General features: G+C 50.9%; 5 protein-coding genes across 5 annotated transcripts; all 5 read left to right on the forward strand.

Annotated features, from left to right (window-relative positions):
• Positions 1–642: 642 nt before the first annotated feature.
• Positions 643–3600, forward strand: M438DRAFT_349159 (putative mitochondrial aconitate hydratase). Its single transcript, XM_029906327.1, has 7 exons — positions 643–779; positions 838–1534; positions 1590–1650; positions 1707–1755; positions 1804–1813; positions 1869–2369; positions 2424–3600. The coding sequence occupies exons 1-7, from the start codon at positions 747–749 to the stop codon at positions 3407–3409; spliced, it is 2337 nt and encodes a 778-aa protein (XP_029756318.1). The 5' UTR covers positions 643–746; the 3' UTR covers positions 3410–3600.
• A 1306-nt stretch (positions 3601–4906) lies between these two features.
• On the forward strand, positions 4907–5311 carry M438DRAFT_339199 (uncharacterized protein; the record flags this gene model as incomplete). Its single annotated transcript, XM_029904196.1, has 4 exons — positions 4907–4913; positions 4972–5023; positions 5119–5221; positions 5276–5311. The coding sequence occupies 4 exons, from the start codon at positions 4907–4909 to the stop codon at positions 5309–5311; spliced, it is 198 nt and encodes a 65-aa protein (XP_029756319.1).
• Positions 5312–5968: 657 nt separating this feature from the next.
• Positions 5969–8062, forward strand: M438DRAFT_326939 (uncharacterized protein; the record flags this gene model as incomplete). The annotated part of the gene is made up of 2 exons (XM_029903148.1): positions 5969–6704; positions 6753–8062. The coding sequence occupies 2 exons, from the start codon at positions 5969–5971 to the stop codon at positions 7721–7723; spliced, it is 1707 nt and encodes a 568-aa protein (XP_029756320.1). The 3' UTR covers positions 7724–8062.
• A 2893-nt stretch (positions 8063–10955) lies between these two features.
• On the forward strand, positions 10956–13636 carry M438DRAFT_377755 (uncharacterized protein; the record flags this gene model as incomplete). Its single annotated transcript, XM_029908754.1, has 5 exons — positions 10956–10969; positions 11052–11207; positions 11321–11914; positions 11966–13263; positions 13314–13636. The coding sequence occupies 5 exons, from the start codon at positions 10956–10958 to the stop codon at positions 13634–13636; spliced, it is 2385 nt and encodes a 794-aa protein (XP_029756321.1).
• A 198-nt stretch (positions 13637–13834) lies between these two features.
• Positions 13835–14955, forward strand: M438DRAFT_118998 (uncharacterized protein). The gene has a single exon (XM_029898737.1). It carries the CDS (start codon positions 14082–14084, stop codon positions 14682–14684), a length of 603 nt encoding a protein of 200 aa, XP_029756322.1. The 5' UTR covers positions 13835–14081; the 3' UTR covers positions 14685–14955.
• Positions 14956–17775: the final 2820 nt, after the last annotated feature.

Consider the following 17775-nt stretch of genomic DNA (forward strand, 5'->3'; position numbering starts at 1 on the left):
CTGTTCATAATTACAGCTAGTTGGATTTTGACAGCTCTCTACGGAGGAGGCACACTGGATAAACAGAGCTGGTCCACTCGGTATGAGCCTCCAAGCCCCGACTTTCACATGCGAGGAATCGGCTCCAACTTTTGAAAAATTCGATTGCTAACCGATCGAGCCGGCCGAGTTGGTCTCCCGACCGAACAATCAGCGAACCAACCGATTTGAGGACACCCGCCAACCAATAAATAGGCGGAGCGCTCCGATGTTTACCGGCACGGCTACGAGGGAATCCGCACGCGGCAGGCACTGCTGTTTCAAGGGCTGGGCATGACAGACCCCCTAGGGGGCCCACGCAGGAAAGCTTCGCTGTGGGAGCGATTGTGCATAACGCACCCAGTGAACAGCTGCCGTACTGCCTTCTGATGTCAGATAGACGCACGATAGGAGCCGCGAGCAGGACAAGCAAGCAAGCTGGACGGAAGCGAAAAAGCACAGAGGCGGCGGGGGTGTGTAAAACGAGCAGCTAGACGGTGACGGTCTGTGCGCACGAGCCAATGAGAGGGCTCTTGATGAGGTTTTGTCGCTTTGACCGAGGGCCAAGGGAGGACTCGTTGCGGTATCTTCTCTTAAATAACTCTACCGTCTTCTTTTCCATCAACACCTCTCCGCTTCACCACTCCTCCCACCCCCCGCGTGTCCTTCTTTTAGCCGTAGAGGCATCTAGGTCACTGTCAATAGCTCCCCCGCCGTTGACCATCACAATGCAGTCTGCTCGTTTGGCAGCGCGCAAGCTGGTAAGGCCTTTTCACAGCTGTTTCCCCTGTAGAAACATGGTATTGACAAGCTCCATAGCTTGGCCGTCGCGCCTTCGCGACCGTCGGCGACTCCCCTCTCACCAAGAAGGTCGAGATGACCAACTGGGAGACCGGCAACTACATCAACTACGCCAAGATGAGCGAGAACCTGAGCATCGTTCGCCAGCGTATGAACAACCGCCCTTTGACCTACGCTGAGAAGATCCTCTACTCGCATCTTGACAACCCCCATGAGCAAGAGATCGAGCGTGGTGTCTCATACCTGAAGCTCCGTCCCGACCGTGTTGCTTGCCAGGACGCCACCGCCCAGATGGCTATTCTGCAGTTCATGTCCGCCGGCATGCCCTCAGTCGCTACCCCTTCCACCGTCCACTGTGATCACTTGATTGAGGCCCAGATCGGTGGCGAGAAGGATCTTGCCCGTGCCCAGGACATCAACAAGGAGGTTTACGACTTCCTGTCCACTGCCTGCGCCAAGTACAACATCGGTTTCTGGAGACCCGGCTCTGGTATCATTCACCAGATCATCCTCGAGAACTACGCCTTCCCTGGTGGTCTCATGATCGGAACTGACTCTCACACTCCCAACGCTGGTGGTCTCGGTATGGCCGCCATTGGTGTCGGTGGTGCTGATGCCGTCGATGTTATGGCCAACCTCCCCTGGGAGCTTAAGGCCCCTAAGGTTATTGGTGTCAAGCTTACTGGCGAGCTCTCTGGCTGGGCTTCTCCCAAGGGTACGTTTTTGCTTCGCACATATTTTGCTCGGCTCAATGCTAAAAATTGTTACAGATATTATCCTGAAGGTTGCTGGTATCCTTACCGTCAAGGGTGGCACTGGTGCTATCATTGAGTAAGTCTTTGCAATCATCCCTAGTCTTTCGAATTCGGTGCTAACTTACTCTGCAGGTACCACGGTCCTGGTGTCGACTCTATCTCAGCCACCGGCATGGCAACCGTAAGAAACCCCTACGTCTATCATCCGAATCTTGCTAATACTCTCTAGATCTGCAACAGTCCGCATCGTCCTCCCTATGAAACGTTTGACAGTGAACTGACAATTTCGTGTAGTGGGTGCTGAGATTGGTGCCACCACCTCCCTCTTCCCCTTCAACGACCGCATGTACGACTACCTGAACGCCACCAAGCGCAAGCAGATCGGTGACTTCTCCCGCACCTACGCCAAGGAGCTCAAGGAGGACCAGGGCGCCGAGTACGACCAGCTCATCGAGATCAACCTCTCCGAGCTCGAGCCTCACATCAACGGTCCCTTCACCCCCGATCTTGCCACTCCCATCAGTCAGTTCAAGGAGGCCGTCAAGGCCAACGGCTGGCCCGAGGAGATGAAGGTCGGTCTTATCGGCTCTTGCACCAACTCCTCTTACGAGGACATGTCCCGTGCCGCTTCCATTGCCCGTGACGCTCTCGACCACGGCATCAAGGCCAAGGCCCTCTTCACCGTCACCCCCGGATCCGAGCAGATTCGCGCCACCATTGAGCGTGACGGTCAGCTCCAGACCTTCGAGGAGTTCGGTGGTATGGTTCTTGCCAACGCCTGCGGTCCTTGCATTGGTTAGTACAATCCTTTTCAAAATTCCCACAAAAGCAAGTACTGATTATTTACAGGTCAATGGGACCGTCGCGATGTCAAGAAGGGCGAGGCCAACTCCATTGTCTCTTCTTACAACCGTAACTTCACCTCCCGCAACGATGCCAACCCCGCTACCCACGCTTTCGTCACCTCGCCCGACCTCGTCGTGGCCATGACCATCGCCGGTACCCTCAACTTCAACCCCCTCACCGACTCCCTCAAGGACAAGGACGGCAATGAATTCAAGCTCAAGGCCCCCACCGGTGACGGTCTGCCCGCCAACGGCTACGACCCGGGAATGGACACCTACCAAGCTCCTCCCAAGGACCGCTCCCAGGTTAACGTCGCCGTTTCCCCCACCTCCGACCGTCTCCAGATCCTCGAGCCCTTCAACGCTTGGGACGGCAAGGACGCCACCGACCTCCCCATCCTGATCAAGGCTCAGGGCAAGACCACCACTGACCACATCTCCATGGCCGGTCCCTGGTTGAAGTACCGTGGTCACTTGGACAACATCTCCAACAACATGTTGATTGGTGCCATCAACTCCGCCAACGGCGAGGCCAACAACATTGAGAACTACACCAACGGTGAGTTCGGCACCGTTCCCGGTGTTGCCCGTGACTACAAGGCCAAGGGTATTCGCTGGGTCGTCGTCGGTGACTGGAACTACGGTGAGGGTTCATCCCGTGAGCACGCCGCTCTCGAGCCCCGTCACCTTGGTGGTCTTGCCATCATTGTCCGTTCGTTCGCCCGTATCCACGAGACCAACTTGAAGAAGCAGGGTATGCTTCCTCTTACCTTCTCCGAGCCTGCCGACTACGACAAGCTCAACCCCGACGACAAGGTCGACCTCCTCTGCACTGAGCTCGCCGTTGGCAAGCCCATGACCATGAAGGTTCACCCCAAGAACGGCGAGTCATACGAGATCAAGCTTTCGCACACCTTCAACGAGGGCCAGATCGAATGGTTCAAGAACGGCTCTGCCCTCAACACCATGGCCAAGTCCGCCAAGAACTAAATGATTGCATGAATGGTTACGGTTAGGACAGCTATTATCTACAAAATCATGAGCCGGACACGAACATCCGGCCCGGGGCGGTAGAGGAGACATCACACACAGAGTGATTTCACAGAAAGGAGTGGAGAAGTGGTCTTTGTTGTTTATACCTTGTACTCTTGGGCGTATTTGATTTCTTTTTCTTTTCACCATATACCTACCCTGAATGAGTTTCTTATGTTCTATAATTCGAACACTTTTTTCAACCATAATCCACTTTGCATCCTCGGCGTATTTTCGTGCATTCAAAGCCTGTTAACAAAGGCTAATTTCAATCAGAAAACTGCACCAGAACACATCCGGCAGCTCGAAAGCTTCGTGACAGGCAAGACTCGCATAAAATGTAAGATTGTCAAGAGACACAAGGTTCCTAGGCTTTGTATGCTTCTCTGTCGATAGTCAAAGAGAACTGAGAATTCTCTAGCTGAATGTACAGAGGATGTCGTTTTGAGTTAGTCCTTCTTCCCACTCCGTACATACACACTTAAAAGGACACCATGGTGCACAATGTCCAGTTCTCGGGTACTCGCTGCCATCTGATTGCTATATACATGGCTGACATGCTCTGGAATTTCGAGACTTGCCTCGAGTCAGTGCTGGTTGCTGTATCTCCTCACTGCTTTCTCGACCAACTATTCTGGCCTAAGATTCAATCAAGGTAGCCCGCGTTGAAATTGAAATTGTTCGGACAAAGGACAAGGTACGCATTAGCTCACCATCATAGAAGGCTACCTCTAGCGAGTGGTTCTGACGGCAGGTTTGTCTTTCATTCTCAGCAGAGGCCACTCAAAGATGGTAAACACTTCTCTGCAAGTATCTTCGTGTTTGCCCTACCAGTAAGAGTTGGATGCACGTCTCTTCAGGAAAAATCATTGCTGTCACCAGAGGTCTGTCCTCATCATGAGTTCATGTCAGACAAAACTCCCTGTCATATCACGAGCGATGCAGTCTTTCAACACATTTCTCTATGTTGTAATGTTCTGATCAAACTAGAAAGAGAGGTTCGGTGTGGGCTTGACACTCCATACATTCTGTACACACCATGGCATTGTCTCCGAGAGCAAGCGTTCGATTCGATGTTACCTTGTGATGAACGCAAGATCTTGTATCGAGGATATGTCCGGAAAAGATGCTATTTCACGTACAACACACTGTTTGACGCTAGGAGCAATCGAAAGAAAGTGCGACACCGTGCCTTACAGACCACGGATGTCATTGATATGGCTTCTGAGAACCGGACATGAAGGTGATCTAATCAAATTTATTCCAAAAGGTAATTGTGTTCACTCAGAAATGATAAAATGGTCGAGTGGACCGGAATGAAGTTGCAAGTCAAAACGCCAAGGCCGTGCACGCCAAGGCCACTCGCTTAGCGGTGTGCGCAGAATTGGGCAACTTCACAGCGCGAAACTTGGAGATCCAGCAACCTCGACAAGTTATACACCTCCAGACGTCGCAATGGCCAGTAAGTTGCGACGACATGCTGTCAAAGACGCCGATGGAATGCTGACAAAATTTTACAGAGTCCAAGAACTCGTCGCAGCACAACCAGGCCAAGAAGGCCCACAAGAACGGGTACGCATCGACAACTCCCACGACTTTCCTCTATCGCCCTTTTCGCCATCAACCAGACCGATGAGAACGAGCGACTGACACTACGGCACCAACAGTATCAAGAAGCCCAAGACTCACAGATACCCTTCCCTCAAGGGCACCGACCCCAAGTTCAGACGCAACCACAGACATGCTCTTCACGGCACCATGAGAGCCCTGGTACGTGGCGCAGCTCCCATCGACCATGCGACGCCATACTGACAACCACAACAGAAGGAGGTCAAGGAGGGCAAGAGAGAGTCCGCATAAACAAGTCCACCACATCACGAAAGTCAAAAATCGGCGTCTAGTGTTATGGGTTGGAGGCTTTGCTAGAAGGAGCACGAAACGACTCCTCACGACAAATGCCATGAAACTGGTTGTGCAAATGCGCCCCTCGGTCCCGCCGCCTGTCGCCCTGGTCCACCTCTACTTTTCCGTCTTCTTCCACCTCACTCCGTGACATCTTCCCCAAAACAAAACAACACGGCATCAGTGTGTACAGCAACTTGCAAATACTATGCAGACTCTGCTGAAGGATTTTCCATCGTGCCAATACCAAAGACCCCACCATTACCAAACACTTGACCTGTCATCCATCGGGTACATGTGCATGGAGTTGGGGTTACATCTCTTCTATTTCCTTTATCTTCCTTACGTACGTGACAATCCCATACCTCTTCTCTATTAAAAAAAGCTCCAAAGTTCTCGTATCAATTTATCTGCGTTTCACCTTGTGACTGTTGTGAAGTGCGTTTTGGCTCTGAGGAAGAGCAAAGTATGCAGTCGCGGCTGCCATTCCTGAAACAGTACATCATGCATCGCTCGACCTTCACGCTGCCGCCAACAAAGCTTCCAATCGAGTATCACTGGATCTCTTTTTCCTACATCACAATCCACATCATCATTCGCGATTAAATCAAGACAATGGCAGATGTCTATCAATGGCGCCGAAGGATTCAGCCTGGCTATCCACATGCACTTATGCCTGTAGGAGAGCAAGATGAGACAGAGCCAGTAATCACTCGCGGCTTTGGCTCATCTCGAAAGAAGGCGCGACCCAAAATCAGCTCCTACTTCTCCCACCGCACTTCCTCGGCCAACCATGGCAGATCTTCGACATGGTCTGCCGACCAGCGCACCTCCTTCAAAGAAACAATCTCCTCTCCTCATGAGACCTGGCCAGAAGGATGTGAGCCAGACCCGGACCAGATGATGGACTCGATGATGCGCACCTTGATGGCAGAACCTTACCGCCCCTTGGACGTCAAGCACAACTCACCACTTCTCATGATATTCGAAGGATTCCGCAATCTTCGCGACGAGAACGCCTCTCTGATGCGCAAGCTGAAATACGAAGTCGAAACTCGATTCGCATCTCATCATGAGACAGAGCGAGAACGACAGAAATGGCAACAAGAAAGAGAGGAATACAAAGCCGAGGTCAAGAGGCTCGAACTCATCATCGCAAAAGACAAGGAAGGTGTGGCCGGAGTCTTTCGTGCAAGACAAGGCAGTATACTGCGAAACGAGCATAGACGACGTACTGCATCTGGCGCCAACACGAGCAAAAATGACCCTAGGGAAACAGTTTTTGAATTCCTCGAACGAACGAGAGTTGAAGATGATGCCAGGGCTGAAGCTGCCAGAAAGGCTCAACGAGGTTGGTCGACCCCTTTTCCGGAGGAACAAAACTCACCATTACCTCTAGTACCCCTCCGAAATCGTCCTGTATCTCCATCGCAGAAGATGGCGGTACTATCGCACAAGTTCTCTACCACCAGTCACTACAGCGACCTTCCATTCGACTCGCCTCCCAGTCCGCAGGACTTCACCAGCCTCTCTCAGGCCTCAATGTTCGAACTGCTGGCCGGCAGACCTTCTTTTTCCGACACCGACTCATCCGGGAACGATTCCGCTCAGCAGCACGCAGGCATGGCTGGCGATGAAGATACAACAGCTACTTCAAACATCGACGAATCTTTGCTCAGGCAAACCATTGAGGTTGCATGTGAGGATCAACCCATTCACTACCCTGATTTCCGCACACCGTCGTTCGAGGCAGGCAACAACGAACGGATCACGTCTCGGACCTCAAAGACTCGTCCTGAGTCTCTTTATCTGGATCATGCACGAAGGTTCTCCTTTGAGTATGACAACGACCTGCGCTCTTCGCAAGAGAGAGCACAACAACCTGCAAGATCAATTCTCCATAGAAGTGTCTCCGTAGACAACTTTGCTCCGCCGCTCTCCTCATCCCCGCTCAAGGCATCAGGCATCCGCGCTGCAGACAGCGCTGTGTCGTCGCCAGTCACAACACCCCTGATAGAGTCGCCTGGCCTGTCAAAGATACCAAGTCCCGTATTCGACGCATCGCTCGCAAGGCCAAGGAGAGAGGATTCATCGTCAAGCTTCCTCACTGCCATTAGAGCCTCGGATGGTGACACAAACCATAGCAGAGGAACATCAAGATCCAGCAATCTCTTGGAAAGCCCTCGCCTATCGTCAAGAGACAGCGTGAGAAGCATCGGTGATTTGGTCAATGGCCAACGCCATTCTGGACGCTACGGTAGCATGCACGATGTCAACAACATTGCAGTCGTTGCCGCTCGTGCTGCTGCTCCTTCGAACTCGCCAAAACCATCAGCAGAATTACATGGATCGTATCGCGCCAACGCATGAGGCAAGAGCGCACAACCCTGGCATCACCAATTCTAGATCACCAACCGCTATAATTGAGCATGACGAAAGGCTGCCATTGATAACCCCATGGGTCATGGGTCATGTGGAAGATAGGAATGGCGGGGGATATGCAGTGGAAGAATTACTAGGTGTGGCTGTGCATGCTTCCGTCAATCATCAGCGTGGCTTTCTCTCCGTCGTCTACAGTGATAGCCAATAGAACATGCAATACACACTTCTCTCGCCCTGCCCAGGTACCAGTAACTGTACCGTAGCGTGTGTACATATGATAGTGTCCATTGATCTTACTGGGTGTCTCAAGATGCTGTCCGTCAAGGGGGTCTACGTATACAGTTTCTTGTGCTGCAGATTGAATTGCAGGTACGCTCGGAGTAATGCTCCAGGCATCACAAATGGAAGCCTCACACCTCATATGATACAAAGAGCTGCAGTATGACAGTATCAGGTACTACCGAAGCAATCTATCTCATTGGCAATCTACTCTATACCCTGCGTTAAGTCTGCCGCGTCATGGACTATTTTCTCCATGCGAGGAAAGGGCACAAAGTCTTGCGCCTTTTTTCGCAAAGACCTCAAATCTCCACATCAATGGCTGTTTCGACCACTTCGCGGCTGTATTGAAGCGTGGAATTTCTGAAGACGACTTTGGCAGCAGATAGAGTGACACAATGACCTTTTTCTTTGATCACGTAGCGGCAAAGAGGTCCTTTGTAGATCATTGATAGGCGCGCGCGACTGCTTCCAAATAGCACGGTCAGGGGGAATAAGACAGTGTTTTTGGTCCAGGGACGTGGTAGATCTCTCGTACTGTACAGTACCCTTCTCTACGATTGTGCATCAGACACCAGCCACAGAAGGGCCATCTCCAGACACTCTATCCGGACATGTAGCGGACAGGGCAAATGCAATCAAGCAACTGCCACAAAACACGGGAGATTGTCTTCGTGGGAGGGGTTCCGAACGTCCACCAGCCCGCGGCATATTAGATGGATGACAGCCACACCCTCCATACCGAGTTACCCGTACCAACCAGTATCCATATTGGGTGCAGCAAATCTCCCGCAGAGAGACTCACATCGAATCATATCAGAGAGTTTGGAAGGAACGGGTCTGGAGCGCGTTCGACTTGCTTCAAGGCGTGACAGGAGTGACAGCTGCATAGCCACAGCCACAACTCACCTGCCACATCTGCCACAAGGTTTGGCAGAAGAGGGGAAAGGATGGCCGAGGCACCGCCACATGAGAAACGTCAAAAAGCGGCTGGTGATGTCGCTAGGTGTGGCGTACGTGCGAACTGTGGCACAAGCTGCCCTCGCTGAGACATACCGACAGCTCTCCCGCTCCCAATGAGCCACGTTCGGAATCGCTACAGATAAGCTAAAAATCGTTCGTCTCGAAAGCCAATTTCTTCAACCACATCCCTTCCCGATTGCTCAGCAAGACACATGGACGGACCTTGGGTCACTGGTCATCGCAGGATCTTCGGGCTGCTTTGAAGATCAGAAGTCTCCGGGAAAGTGGATACCCACTCCGTATTGCTTCGCTGTCCACCGCCACTTCGCTGTGGCAGACGCATGGGGATAGAGAGGGGGAAAGATCGGCGGATCACAAGCTTCGGAAATGTTACGGGCCAACTTGTTCGCTGATCGATGCCTCGAGGGCTGCTGCACTCGTGTGGTGCTTGGGGTGGCTTTCGCGAGAGAGAGGAGCCAAGCGCGAAAGGCGCCGTTTGAACGAACGCCCAAACGGTGTGAGGGTGGGGCATAGTGCAAAGTCTCCAATGACGAAAGCTCTATCGGGCTTGCACTTTTTGACAGCGCTCGTTTGAAACGGCAGGACGTGCGTTCTTTTTGTCTCCGTCTGCTATCCCTTGAAGGGCCATGCGCAATTACAATATGGACAGTGGTGGTAATAATAATAGGATGGCTCGACGCAATATAAGGTTTGTTCAGCGCATGATGTTAGTGGCTTACCAAAGTCCAGCGGACCAGTCGTAAGCACATCTCAATTTCGGTTGCTCTTGCAAAAGGGAAATTGCTTGAAGCAGAAAGACGGCAGAGAAAGAGCTTCTTCTAGAAGAAAATAGGGCATGCTACCGATGCCAGAGCGGCAGCAGAATTGGTCAAGGATTGGGAAGAGATGTGGCTGTATCGGCGAATTACCATCGCAGAATCGTTCCGACCATTGATGCAGGGTGAGATTTGATAGCATGCAGTGCTAAGAGGGCTCGGGGAAGATTGTATGCGTCGACCCGCGCACGGTATTGTGCAGCGCGGGAGTGGCTACGTCACGACAGCGACAGAGAGAGGTGGAGGTCAGCAGTCTGCCTCCGTATCTACTCGAGTTTAATGCGAGATGCGACAGCGGTGGTCTGCGAGTTAGGAACGGCAAAAGGGGGGCGTGGAAAGGGTAGAGTCGGGCAGTCTCAAATGCGTGCTAGTCAGATTTGCTGGCTGGATGCAACGTAAGCTTCGAAGCAGTTAGCATCGGAGACGATGCCTCGGATTTCAGAGAATGGTGATCGAGCCGCAGTTTTGGTGAGAGGAAAGATCGAAGATTGGCGTGAGAGGGCTCGAGTCAGCGCCGCTGGCTTTGCGGGGATGCGTTTCCAGCCACACGAGGGCACACGCTTTCCGTTTTTGCAAGCGTGCATGAGTGAGCGACAAGCGATCCGAAGCAAAAACAAAAACCAATTGTGGCACCAGACCAAGGGTCGGCCATGTTGACAACAAAGGCAGGCTTCGGCAGTCTCGATGCTTTTGCACAGCCATGTGGCTAGGTGTGGCGCGGGACAGAGTTGTGCAGTTTCTTGGGACAGCGAAAAGCGAGAGAGCGGAGCGAGGCACACGCACGAGGCATGATGCTGGCAGACGACAGCGTTGGAGCGATGGGCGCGCACGCAAGCAAGCGCAAGCGAAGAAATCGGCAGCGCACGGGACATCCAAGAGTGTCGCTTCCATGTTGGTAGCGTAGGTTTTGGTCGGGCCACAATTCAGCCTGCAGTTAAAACGGCGCGCATCCTGTGGCTTGTGGTTGCGCCTTTCCCTTATTGCACGCTGTTTCATCGACTCACCTGGTGACGACCTTATCCGCAAGAGTTGTCTTTCCTCTTCCACATAAGCACCTTGTCCTTCTCCTCCACGCGCTCGCAGTGTCGGCGCCCTGAAGACTTTATCACATCTCAACATCGCATGGTGAGCGCCCGGTAACCATGTTCGAGCATAGGTAAGAGCGAGCCACACTGCCACAGCTGGCTGAACCTCGCGCGCGCATCCGTGGCTGACATGATTTGTTATTGCTGCTGCAGACAAAGCTCGCAAAAGCCGAGCATCGAATTGCAAAAGAGCTTCAAGCCTTACCTCGAGGCCATCAAGTTCAATCCCAACAACCCGCCCACCTCGTCGGCCGGCCACGCCAACGCGCCCTCGCTGAACGCTTTGGATGTCGCAACGCTGAATCCTCGGTATGTCTCTCCACCTTTCCGCTCACCCAACCAAGTCCCTCAAGCAACCGTCCACCACTCTCCACCACTGCTGTCGTAGTACGCAATGACTAACCATCCCATTGCGGTTACAGGCAATTCGCCGAGCACCACAACATCAAGGATGCCGACCCCACTCCTCGAGCTTCCTCGACCGAACAGTGGAACTTTGGCAGCACCGGCCTCACCCCCTCGGTGCTTGACCCAAACAGCTCCTCGTTCAACACCTTCGCAAACCAAATGCCAGGCTACTACACTCCCACCCCTGGTGGCACAAACACCCTCTACCACCCGCAAGCAGGTGACCTCCACACTCCGGGTTTTGGCTTGGGCTTGAACACTCCCCTCTCCATGTCCACTTCCGACACAGCGGCACTCCATGCTCCCCAGCTCACCCACATGCACTCGTTTGCACATGCTATGCAGCATCACCATCACATGAACCCATTCGGAAACCCTGCTCACCCTTTCCAAATGCACCACCAGCCTACCTTCCCTCCCCACAACTTCCAGCACCAAGGCCCGCTCTTTGAACAACTCGACAGTCAAGCCGCCGACTCACCAATGTGTGGTGGTGACATGAACCTAGACGTCGAAATGTCCAACCAAACTCAAATGGAACCCATGTTTCAGCCTCAGCTCAGCAACGCTGCGCTCGTCGCTCTCCCTCAACACCCCTCGAGCGAGAAGTCAGTACCCAGTCCACCCTTTTCAATGCTTTATACTCACGATCTTCTTAGCTTCCGTTACCGTGTCACTCTCAATGCTCCGACCGCCATGGTCAGATCGGCTGATGAGATTCCTATCACATACCTCAACAAGGGTCAGGCCTACACACTCAACGTTCACGACACTGCTCCTCAGCACTCTGTTGTCGGCCAACTTAAATACCGCACCTTCGTCCGCGTCTCATTCGAAGAAGACTCCCAAAGACAGCGCCCTGGAGCTTGCTGGCAGCTCTGGAAAGAAGGCCGCGGTACTAACGAAGCTCACCAACGTGGCGGCCGTCTACAAGCAGTCGAGTTTGTCGACCAGAACCAATCAAATGACCTCAACCGACCCAAGCTGGAACTCGAATCCTCTTCGTTTGATGGCTTCTGTGTGACATGGAGCCCGTCTCCCAACGCACAAGGAATCGAGTGTCCCATCTCTGTTCGCTTCAACTTCTTGTCCACCGACTTCAGCCATTCAAAGGGTGTCAAGGGCATTCCAGTCCGCCTGTGCACCAAGACCGAGCTCTTGCTTGACTCCATGTCGCCTTCACAACAACCCGCCCACGAAGTCTGCTACTGCAAAGTCAAGCTATTCCGCGACCACGGTGCCGAGCGCAAGCTTTCCAACGATGTCGCCCACGTCAAGAAGCTGATTGACAAAATGAATCAGCAGATTTCTCAGATCGAGTCCGGTATGAGAGATTCGAGCAAGCGCAAGAGAAGTGGCTCCATCTCAAAGGTCAACGCTATCCCTCAAAGACCCGGCAAAGTACCTAAGCACAAGAGAACTTGGTCCATGTCCTCTACAGCCTCGACTGGAAGATCTTCCGCCGAAGAAGACCTGCAAATGAAGCTCATTGGACTGCAAGACATGTTTGGCTCCACTCGCCCGATTAGCGTCTTGTTCTTGCGAGGCGCAGAGGAGGACGACCCCGATCTTCACCCAGTGAGCCTTTCTGGAGATTCTCAAGGCCTGACTAGAGTCGATACTAGCGACACGAACATGTGGGATGGTCAAAGTAACAAGGGCAGCTCTGCTATGGTCTCGCCCACTCCAAGCAACCAATCGCTACCCTCAAACTTCCGCCGTCCAAGTGCTTTTGGCCCTCCCTCTCGCGTTAACTCGAACGAATGGGGCCGCAGCAATTCTCAAGTCGCACCCATGGACCTGAAGTCTTCTAACCCACAGCACTTGGCCAGTCCACCCGACCAGCCTGTGAAGATGCAGGCTCACTCACCAACTGGCGGCACTCTCTCCGGCTGGTTCGAAGCAATTGGTGTCGACTCTGCCTATCAACCCCCTCCAGAGCGCGCTAACAAGCCTCGTAAGCTTATTCTACCTTGAGATAAAAATAACCGAAACTAACGTATTTAGTGGCTTGTTTCTATTTGCAACCTCGAGTCCATGGCAAGGCGGCCGAGGACAACTACTACCGCGCAGTGTATCTTCTGCAAAGAAACCTCAACGATTTTGTCAGCGCAGCTGCAGTCAAGTTTGGCATCGAACCTCAAAAGATTGTCCGCACGGTCCGCATCAACCCCAAGGGAATCCAGATCTTGATGGACGATGAGGCAATTCGCGAATTGCCAGAAGGACAAGATATGAAGGCCGAATTCGCACCAGTCGATGTACAACAAAACCAGTGGCATTCGAGGCCAAACGCTTCCTCTGGATACGAGCTCAGGCTGGTCTACTAAATCGCCATCACCAACCTCCCTGATAATGACCCGTCATGAATCAACCTGCTACCTGGGTCCTGGAGACTGAAGGCTAATCATATCCCGCCTTCGATCAGCGATCAGGCGATTTGAGATACCCCTGTCCTTTCTTACCATTGGACCTTTCCTTGTGTTGATTCAACCGATACCCCTTCTTGCGAGAACTTCCGTTATTTGATTGCTTTATTGCTCTGTTTCCTCTACTAATGTTTTTTCTCATCATCCTGCTTTATTTCACCCCGGCGCACACAGACAAGCACGATTTGTTCGTTCAATGTACACAGTGGTTGAGCGGTTTCTGGGAATGTCTGGGCCCGATATTGGGTGCTCAAGGGTCTGACTGTCTGTTTCGAGATACCCTTCTTTGCTCTTTTTCCTTGGTTGTTCATTATTCTCATATCTTATTTTCCTTGTCTTTTGCAAGATGGTTATCAGCACACAATACCCGACCGTTTCTCTGGTCATTGGAAATGGTCTTTCCTCGAACAGCAGCCACTTAGTTCCTCAGTTTTATAGGGTCCGGAATTTACGGCCGTATACCTTTCACATCGCATCAGCGTCCTCTATCTTTAACTCAGCCTGTGAGGAGTACGGAGTAAGGGTTAACGGATGTCAGGCTATTGCTACTTTACCCGCCCTCTTCGCCGTTACCAAACGGTGGACGACGTGTCTGCCAGCGCCACTGCGACCTCGAATCTTCGATTGCTTTTTCCTGCCCTCCCTCCGACGTTGGATACGTGTGGCGGTGCGCCGAGACGCGGCGTCAGACTATGAATTTGGGTGCGTCCCGGCAGATGTGCTGATTGACCGCCGTTTGCCGGCGGACTGCACGCCGAGACTTCGACCAAGAGGTCGGTTCACGAACTTGACTCGGCATGTTCTCCACCGAGTCATGGGTCCATTTGGTGCATCACTTTTCGCAATCCTACATCATCATCGTTATCTGAATCATCATCCCAGGGGATCTTCTATCCCAATTGCTCTGTTTGATCCCTCATATCTCGGAATATCTCGTCTCTTGACCTGACCGACAAGGGACGAAAACTCGCAACGGCCGCTAGATCCTTGTGATCTTCTCATTACTCTATCCTTCGCCTCTTTGCACCGGCAATGCCGAAGGGAAATTTGGATGTTCAGCTTCCTGCCGAGACGAAGGAATGTATTGCGTGTTGTTGATGCATGTGAGAAAGGACGATTGCTTCTGAGTCATCTTGGCGTTTCGTTTGAGCACGAGTTACTTGAGGATCGAGATGATTGTGATGCCTCAAATTCTGACCCTTTCTTCGCGAAGAAAGATACTCGAGTACATGGTCTTGGGCAAAGGGGTCAAAGTGGATATGTGTCGATGCCAGGAGTGCTATGTTCAGGTGGAGAGTTCTAGCTACTGTACTCCGAGTACTCCAGCTACTCATTTGTCAACATGCACACTGACATGCGGTCTGGACGTCGTTAGTTGGTGGTTCTAAGGTATCCTCTAGAACGAGCTGTCAGTACGCGTACTCGACAGCGATTTTGCTCGCCAAATCATTCATCCTTCTTCACGTCCAGATCGCAAACACTTATGACGAGATGTCACAACAAAGTGACACTTCCTTCAAGTGTCAAACAACGCCAAGCAGCCTCGAGCTTCTCACCGTGACACCTCCGCTACAACACATTTCGCGATGTGGGTCTCTTTTGACACGGTCAAAGCAACTCTGCCTAACTATTGTAGGATGTAACAACACCGCAAAACACCATTCACCAACGAGACTACACAAACGACGTACGAAGTTGCCGCTTGGCGAGATTACCATCTGGTCCCTTTGATGCTTCTATATTTTCCCTCTGGGGCTTCTTAGCGTAGATGAGCAGTCCTTGGTATGACGTGGGATTGCGCGTCCTTTTTCTCCTCTCCTCTGTCTTTTCTTAGGGGTGGTCAAGTTACGGAACTTACGAGTAAGTTACTTAATGTCACTTACTGCGGTAACTTGCTGTAGATTTTGAGTAACTTACCGGTCTCCGATATAGCCGAGCTCGGCCGAGCTTTTAACGTCAGTGGCGTAGCGGTATTAGTAAGGGGTTAAGGCCGTCTTGTTCGTCGTTTCGAGTCCTATATATAGCTTAATAATTAGCAATGTTATTAAAGAAGGGAGGAGGCAAGAAGACTAGCGTTATTAGCCGTTAGTTTACTAGTATCGGAGACGCCTTTAAGTGCAACTAGTGTCCGGATTTTACGCTTAGAAACAATGGTAACGACCGCAAGGTAGACTACTTACTCGAGTGCTTGCCGTTCCTCGAGGACTTTAAGGTACTAGTACGCTAGGGTAACCCTAAAGTTGCTTAATACCTAGAGGTTCATTTATAGAAGCTACTAAGCAAGGTCGGCTAGTCGACTACTAGCCCTTCGAGAACTCCGGCGCTAACTCGACATAAGCTAGATAAGATAGCTAGTATAGCGATTTATTAAGGAGGACTACCCTTTAACACCTATAAGAAGAATCCGGACCTAAGGGCGATGTTTAAGGCATTAAATCTAGAGCTTAATTATTTACCTCCTTCGCGCTATCGCCTTACGAGGGAACTTCTTTAAGAGTGCTATTAAGAGGTTAGAAATTAGCTTAAAACTATCATTGCTAGAGAGCGTCCCTATAGCACCTATCGACATCGCCTATACCTTAATTTTATTACGGATAAATCCGGTGCGAACAACAGAGACAGGGTCGCAAACCTATCTATTAACACGGCGGATAGGTAGGCGTTCTTTATCGACGCTATTAACGGCAGAAGTGTAACAATAGGTAGTAACTAGACTAAAGAACTAGTCATCGAGAAGGTTAGTAAACTAATAGGAAATAAGCTGTCGAAGTAGAATAGCATCTACACCGATACCTATAGTACTTAGCGTAATTTTCATCGAGCTCTATAATAGGATCTAAGGACGTAGCATGTCTTCTATGTTCTATACGATAAGCATAGGTTATAGCTCGGCTTAAAGGATATTACTAACTAGGAGACAGCTAGTAATATCGAGTATTATTCTTTAACTTTAAAGGAGGTAAATGCGGCATTAACCTATCTTAGAGCCTCTAATAAGATCTAGCAATTACTGCTCGAGTTAGCCGATAAGGAAGGCGAGAAGTTATATGCCTTTACTATCGCCTACTCGATACGCTAGGGTTCTTATTACGCCGCGGTTATAGCGCTCTTAAAGAATCGAGGGTTATTATAACGGGCATCTAAGCGCGGATTACTATCGAATAATGATATCTGCTTATTTATTAACTCGCCGGAGTAGTAGAAGGAGGTAGAAGAGCTCGCTAGCCTTATTAAGCCCTTTTACTTTGCTTAGAAGTTGTCTAAGAACGATAGGTCGACTATCGGTATAGTAATTCCTCGCTAGCGTAATCTTCGCCTTAAGCTCGAGGCGCAAACATTGCCTAATAAGGACATAGTTCTAAAGAGGTTAGATAAGCGCCTTACTATTTAAACGACTAATATCTACTATGCCGCCTACCTTCTTAACTGTTAGTTAGATATAGAGGACATCGAGCAATCGCCTAAGGAGTAGGTAGCTACTTACCGGTTTTTTAAACACTATGTTCCTATCGATAAAATCGGTCCGTTTTAGCGATAACTTACTACGTATATCGAGCGTAAGGGGGTCTTCTTAAACCCTTAGCTATAGCGAGATAAGGTTAGATTTAATCCTTAGACCTTTTAGAACTTTGCTAGCAACTTTAGTGCCTCTACTCTAGCTAAGTTAGCTAGTCGCTTAGCGGTAACTCTAGCTAACTCCGTGCCCTTAGAGAGGTCGTTTTTAGCAATAAATTATATTTAGAACTCTTACTAATCGCGCATGTTAACTTCGACGACGACAATGTTATACGTAATCTACATAAATTGCCGCGCCTTTAACCGTAGAGAGGTCCTTTAGACTAACTAATTAAAACGAGAGCAGATCGAGCGCCGAGCAGAGCGATAGAAGGCCTACCTTAATAAGCAAAAGATCTATCGGTTCTGCGTCGACGAACTTAAGCGTATTAACCTCTTAGATCTAGTCGTTCTTAATAACCTTATCGACGACATTGCTATAGCAGTTAGCGTTACTCGAATTTAGAGAAAAGAGCTAGAGGACG

This window comes from Aureobasidium pullulans, assembly GCF_000721785.1.
Source record: "Aureobasidium pullulans EXF-150 unplaced genomic scaffold scaffold_27, whole genome shotgun sequence".
NCBI classification, from domain to species: domain Eukaryota; kingdom Fungi; phylum Ascomycota; class Dothideomycetes; order Dothideales; family Saccotheciaceae; genus Aureobasidium; species Aureobasidium pullulans.